This window comes from Bos indicus, chromosome 13 (genome assembly GCF_029378745.1).
Source record: "Bos indicus isolate NIAB-ARS_2022 breed Sahiwal x Tharparkar chromosome 13, NIAB-ARS_B.indTharparkar_mat_pri_1.0, whole genome shotgun sequence".
NCBI lineage: Eukaryota > Metazoa > Chordata > Mammalia > Artiodactyla > Bovidae > Bos > Bos indicus.
In genome coordinates this window covers 52,144,863-52,150,881 of record NC_091772.1, presented here as the reverse complement: position 1 = coordinate 52,150,881, position 6,019 = coordinate 52,144,863, and the positions used below count along the sequence as shown (strand labels likewise).

The 6,019-nt window shown below is 49.9% G+C and overlaps 1 protein-coding gene across 1 annotated transcript; it reads left to right on the top strand.

Annotated features, from left to right (window-relative positions):
- Positions 1-1,477: 1,477 nt before the first annotated feature.
- OXT (oxytocin/neurophysin I prepropeptide) lies at positions 1,478-2,405 on the top strand. Its single transcript, XM_019972770.2, has 3 exons — positions 1,478-1,642; positions 1,952-2,153; positions 2,244-2,405. The coding sequence occupies exons 1-3, from the start codon at positions 1,523-1,525 to the stop codon at positions 2,297-2,299; spliced, it is 378 nt and encodes a 125-aa protein (XP_019828329.2). The 5' UTR covers positions 1,478-1,522; the 3' UTR covers positions 2,300-2,405.
- The last annotated feature ends 3,614 nt before the right edge of the window (positions 2,406-6,019 follow it).

Below are 6,019 nucleotides of genomic sequence, written 5' to 3'. Positions count from 1 at the left end.
CACACTGAAGTCCCCAGAGAGCAGAGTGAAATGAAGTCTAACATACAAGATGCTTATTACCCCTGGAGAAGGAAATGGCAACCTGCTACAGTATTCTTGCCTGGAAAATTCCACAGACAGAGGAGCCTGGTGGGCTACAGTCCATGGGGTCTCAAAAAGTCGGACATGACTGAGCAACTAACACATACACGCTTATTGCCAAGGGTCCCTGGGACCCATACCTGCGAGAGGGACGGGCTGGAAACAGAGCTAGACAGAGAGAGAATTCCATGCAGGCCTCAGTTGACCCCACAAGGATGTCCTAAGCTGAAATAGTCCTTCAGAGTTGTCCAGCATTGGGCCAAAATGGACCAGTCATTGAATACGGGCCACCAGAGAATGGTGTGACCATGACCTTAGATGAGGCAGCTATCTGTAGCTGAGGCAGGCCTTGGATGGGCTATCAGCCAAAGGCTATCTGCTGACCACTCTCCCAGAAGCTGGGTGGCAAGTCCCTTCTTGAAGGCGGATCCATGCTGAGCACCTCCTTGTTCATGGCAGCAATGACCAACACTCCTCAGAGGTAGTCTCTCTTTCTTTTATTTTAATTATTTTCATTTTAAGATACTGTATATTAAAAATGCAAAACAATCAAACAAAAGACATGAAATTACAAAAGAAACCAGCTATATTTATGATCAGGTATCAAAATATTAAAACGTTTGAGATACAGTCACAAATGTGCTGCTTTATTTAGATAACAAGATTTAGTGGCAGGTCCGTCCAATAATCCATAATTTCACAGTGATAATGAGCCTGATGTTTAGAGACATTTGCAATAGCTGTTGTAATGGGATAGGAGGATATCAGCCATTTCAATTTGTGACGAAGTCACAGGTATTGCGAATTCCACTGTGGTTTGTTGCCTACCTTATAGCTGAAGGAAAGGCTTGATTTCAGTTAGAAATGAGAGAAAATAAAATCTTTTCATATCCAAGTGCCTGCTGGATGTTGGTGTGGGGAGCCGGGCTGGGGTTCCAGGAAATCAGATTTCAGGAAGAGAACTTGCTTGCAGAGGGGAGCTAGGGAGTGTATGTGGTTGGCCAAGAGGGCAGATGGGGAAGTTCTGAACGAATCTCTTCTCTCCTGGAGGGCCCGAGTGTTCATCCTGACCCCTCACCCCAAGGGATTGAGAGTGGGCTCCATAGTCCTCGGTTGGGCCGCAGCCCCCATACTCCCTGTCCCACCCTAGGACCTAGGCCACCGCACAGGCTCCCTGCCCAGAGCTGCTTGCTTCCCCCAAGCAGCACTCGCTATCATCTCCCGGACCATTAGCCATTAGCCGACATAACCTTGACCCGGCACAGCCTCTGCAAATGAGGGGGCGCGCCGGGGGCGCAGGGCCTGACCCGCAGCGGCGCGCTGTGACCAGTCATGCGGCTGCCCTCTTAGACACCGTTCCGCCCACGCGGCCGCCGGGCTTAAAAGGCCAGACCCGAGAGACGGCCGCAGTCCCCGGCCCGGAGACCAGCGCGTCTGCACCATGGCAGGTTCCAGCCTCGCCTGCTGCCTGCTCGGCCTCCTGGCGTTGACCTCCGCCTGCTACATTCAGAACTGCCCCCTGGGCGGCAAACGCGCGGTGCTGGACCTCGACGTGCGCACGGTGAGAGCCCCGCCCTCGACCCGTGGCGCTCCGGGCTGCCCGGCCCGCTGCCACAGGGTCTCCCCCGCCGCCCCCTTTCCCGCGCTGACCGCGTACCGGCCCCACCTAGCCTGGGAATCGAGGGAGCGGAGGAGCTTTTGACTGCCCTCCTTCGACCGCTTTTGAGCCCAAAGAGAGAGCCAGGGAGACCCGCCACCTCCCGCGCTCCTCCGGCCGCCCTCGCCCGCCCGGCTCAGCCCCCCGCCCCACAGGGTCTCCCTCCCCGGCCGCTCCCCTCCCGCCCCCGGCTCATCCCTTCCCTCCCACCAGTGTCTCCCCTGCGGCCCCGGGGGCAAAGGCCGCTGCTTCGGGCCCAGCATCTGCTGCGGGGACGAGCTGGGCTGCTTCGTGGGCACGGCCGAGGCGCTGCGCTGCCAAGAGGAGAACTACCTGCCGTCGCCCTGCCAGTCCGGCCAGAAGCCCTGCGGGAGCGGGGGCCGCTGCGCCGCCGCCGGCATCTGCTGCAGCCCGGGTGAGTCGGGCAGGGGTCGAGACGGGACCGGGGCTCCAGGACCAGGCGGGCTGGGCCAGGGCGGCCCTGACTCGGCGTCTCTCTGTGCAGACGGCTGCCACGAGGACCCCGCCTGCGACCCTGAGGCCGCCTTCTCCCAGCACTGAGACCGGCCGGCCCCCGATACCGTCGGAGCGCAGCCCTCACTCCCTCTGTAATCATCCCCAGGAATTATGACAATGAAATAAAGCCGGTTTTTTCCCCCTCCAACAAGCCTCGCATCTGAGTGTCAGAACGGGGAGGGGAGGGCTTTGGGGGAATCGAAGATCCTCGGCTCTCGGCGCTTCAAACGGAATTAGAGCCGCGGTCCAGGGTGCCATCCTATAGGGGTGGATGGAGAAAGGGGTTGGGGGTACTACACAGCGGGCTCCCAGGGAGATGGAAACAGCCCCCAGTTTCCAACTCCAAACAGGCTGGACATGGGCGGAACCTGGTGGCTCAGACGGTAAAGAGTTTGCCCGCAATGCGGGAGACCCGAGTTCGATCCCTGGGTTGGGAAGATACCCTAGCGAAGAAGTGGCAACCCACTCCAGTATTCTTGCTTGGAAAATCCCATAGACGAAGGAGCCTGGCTGGCTACAGTCCATGGGGTCGCAAAGCGTCGGACACGACTCAGCGACTTCACTTTCTTTCACTTTCTGAGGTCTAAAGGAAGAGTTGGGCAGACAACGACAAGGGTCTGACAGGGGACCAGAGGAAGGGCTGGCGGTCAGTCAGGGAGAGTGAGATTTCTTGACATCTGGATGCAGGCTTGAGCTACACTAGAAGGCTAGCCGGGGGCGGGGGCGGGGGCGGGGGCGGGGGCGGGGCGAAGGTGGGGGAGGCGGGGGCGGGGCGAAGGTGGGGGAGGCGGGGGCGGGGCGAAGGTGGGGGAGGAGCTTGGCGGGGGGCAGCTGAAGGGCTTTCCGGTTTCAAGGAGCTGGCCTCTCAGGCCATAGGAGGCAGCCGGTACTCTCAGAAGGGGTGGTGGTCAAGAGGGGCTGGGCTGGAAGACCCTGGGTCCCCAGTGTTGTGAGGAAGCCAGGCGCCCTGCTCCTGCCTGTGCAGTAAAGGACTGTGACAGCACTGGGGACCCTGCACGACAGGGGTTCCTGAGAGCCCGTAGCCTCAGAAATGACCACAAAAGCAGAAGACATGAACAGAGAGATGCTTGCATCCTGTGCTTTCCATCTGTTCCTGGACTGAAGACCATTTTGGAGAATTTGTAAAAGCCTAACCTCTCTCCCCCAGAAAGTGTCTCCCCTTCACTTACTCGTGCTGTGGGACCAACGATTTCAGAAGGTGCACACCCACTCCAAATAAAACAGAAGCCTGTCTCACTCTGTTCAGTTCCGTTCCGTTCCATTCCGTTCAGTAGTTCAGTCATGTCCTACTCTTTGCAACCCCATGGACTGCAACATGCCAGGCTTCCCTGTCCATCACCAACTCCCAGAACTTGCTCAAACTCATGTCTATCAAACCGGTGAGGCCATCTCATCCTCTGTCGTCCCCTTCTCCTCCCGCCTTCAATCTTTCCCAGCATCAGGGTCTTTTATTTCAAATCCTAGCAGTAATACAGAGAAAAGGAAAGTAATTTAGTACAAAATAACATTATTTTAATATGTAGCTAAACAGATCAGGCTATACTGGGTGACACACACAATAAGGTCATCTCATGGTTATGCCTTCTTATAACAAATGCAGTAAAAAGAGATTGGAACCCATTCTCTACAAGACATTCAGGAAAATAAGACGGCTGAAGCACCATGAAAATCAGTATTCTCTTTTGTACCTTAAAAAAAGATGGACTCAAATATCAATGAATCACTCACACAGAATGTATTCATGGGACACCTGGGGAAATTTGAACAGTGCCTGAATATTTGATAATAATATATTTTATTGAATTTGGGCTTGGGGCCTGCATGTGTGTGGTAATAGTCTATAGTCATATCTTAAAGAAAAGTCCCTCTCTGGAAGCAACCTAAATCTCTATCAACAGAGGAATGGATAAAGAAGATATGATACATATATGCAATGGAATATTACTCAGCTATAAAAAAAATAATGAAATTGTGTCATTCGCAGCAACATGGACGGACCTAGAGATTGTCATACTGAGTGAAGTAAGTCAGACAGAGAAAAACAAATGTTGTATCACATCACTTATGTGTGGAATCTAGAAAAATGATACAGATGAATATATTTGCAAGCAGAAATAGAGACAGAGACATAGATAACAAATGTATGGACACCAAAGGGAAAATGGGGGGGAATGAATTAGGAGATCGGGATTGACATATGTACACTATTATGTATAAAATAGATAATTAATGAGAGCCTACTGTATGGCACAGGGAACTCTACTCAGTGCTCTGTGGTGACCTAAATGGGAAGGAAATCCAAAAAGAAAGGGCTATATGTATATATACCTAAAGAATAGCTGACTTACTTTGCTGTACAGCTGAAACTAACACTACATTGTAAAGCTACTATACTCCAATAGAATTAATTTTAAAAATAAACAACTTTTTAAAAAACTCTCTTATTTGAGATGTACACTGGAACATTTATAGATAATGTGGGATGTCTGCTGGGGTGACTTGGGAGTGGGAGGAGCGGGCGGACGTAGAGATGAGAAAAGGATCTTGTGCTGAAACTGTGAGAGTGAGGAGGGGAGTGGTACCCCATGGGTCTTTATTTAGTGGCTATACTTTTTTGTATATTTGAAATTTCTCTTAATAAAAACTAAAAAACAAAAAGATTGTGGTAGAGGTAAATGTTCTGATACTAAGAGATACCCCAAATTTACTCTGTTTAAAAGAAATGTGAATTAGTATCTATACATGATTAAATAATACTCATTTGTAAAATAAAAATGCATATGTGTGCATGCCAGAATTCTGTGGGCAACCTCAGCGATGAGCTCTTCACAGCTGTGAGAAGCATTAGGACAGAACATTCCAGTCTGAAAAATACAATCATCACTGAGCATTCATTGCTGTGATTCATTTTTATGTCACACTGTACTATTCAGCTCCTCCAGCACAACACTGAAGGACAGCAATCTCAGTCTTCAGTAGGATCTATGTGGAAAATAAGTTTGCCCTATTTCCATACCTACTAAATTTAGTGTAGTGTAGATTTTAAACTAAACTTTTACTGTGTGGATCACAACAAACTGTGGAAAATTCTTCAAGAGGTGGGAATATCAGACCACCTTACCTACCTCCTGAAAAATCTATATGCAGGTCAAGAAGCAAGAGTTAGAACCAGACATGGAACAACAGACTGGTTCCAAGTTGGGAAAGGAGTACATCAAGGCTCTATATTGCCACCCTGCTTATTTAACTTATATGTAGAACACATCATGCAAAATGCTGGGGAGGATGAAGTACAAGCTGGAATCAAGATTACCCGGAAAATTATCAATAACCTCAAATACGCAGATAACACCACCCTTATGGCAAAAAGAAAAAAGAACTAAAGAGCCTCTTGATGAAATTGAAAGAGGAGAGTGAAAAAGTTGGCTTAAACCTCAACATTCAAAAAACTAAGACCATGGCATCTGGTCCCATCACTTCATGGCAAATAGAAGGGAAACAATGGAAATAGTGACAGACTTTATTTTCTTGGGCTCCAAAGTCACTGCAGATGGTGACTGCAGCCATGAAATTAAAAGACAGTTGCTCCTTGAAAGAAAAGCTATGACCAACCTAGACTACATATTAAAAAGCAAAGACATTACTTTGCTGACAAAGGTCCATCTAGTCAAAGCTATGGTTTTTCCAGTAGTCATGTATAGATGTGAGAGTTGGACTATAAAGAAAGCTGAGCGCCAAAGAATT

Excerpts from the sequence above, each read along its gene's own strand:
- OXT (XM_019972770.2), top strand. The coding sequence starts at position 1,523 with ATGGCAGGTTCCAGCCTCGCCTGCTGCCTGCTCGGCCTCCTGGCGTTG. Across the intron at positions 1,643-1,951 it reads TGGACCTCGACGTGCGCACG|TGTCTCCCCTGCGGCCCCGG; the intron begins GTGAGAGCCCCG and ends CCCTCCCACCAG. Across the intron at positions 2,154-2,243 it reads CGGCATCTGCTGCAGCCCGG|ACGGCTGCCACGAGGACCCC; the intron begins GTGAGTCGGGCA and ends CTCTCTGTGCAG.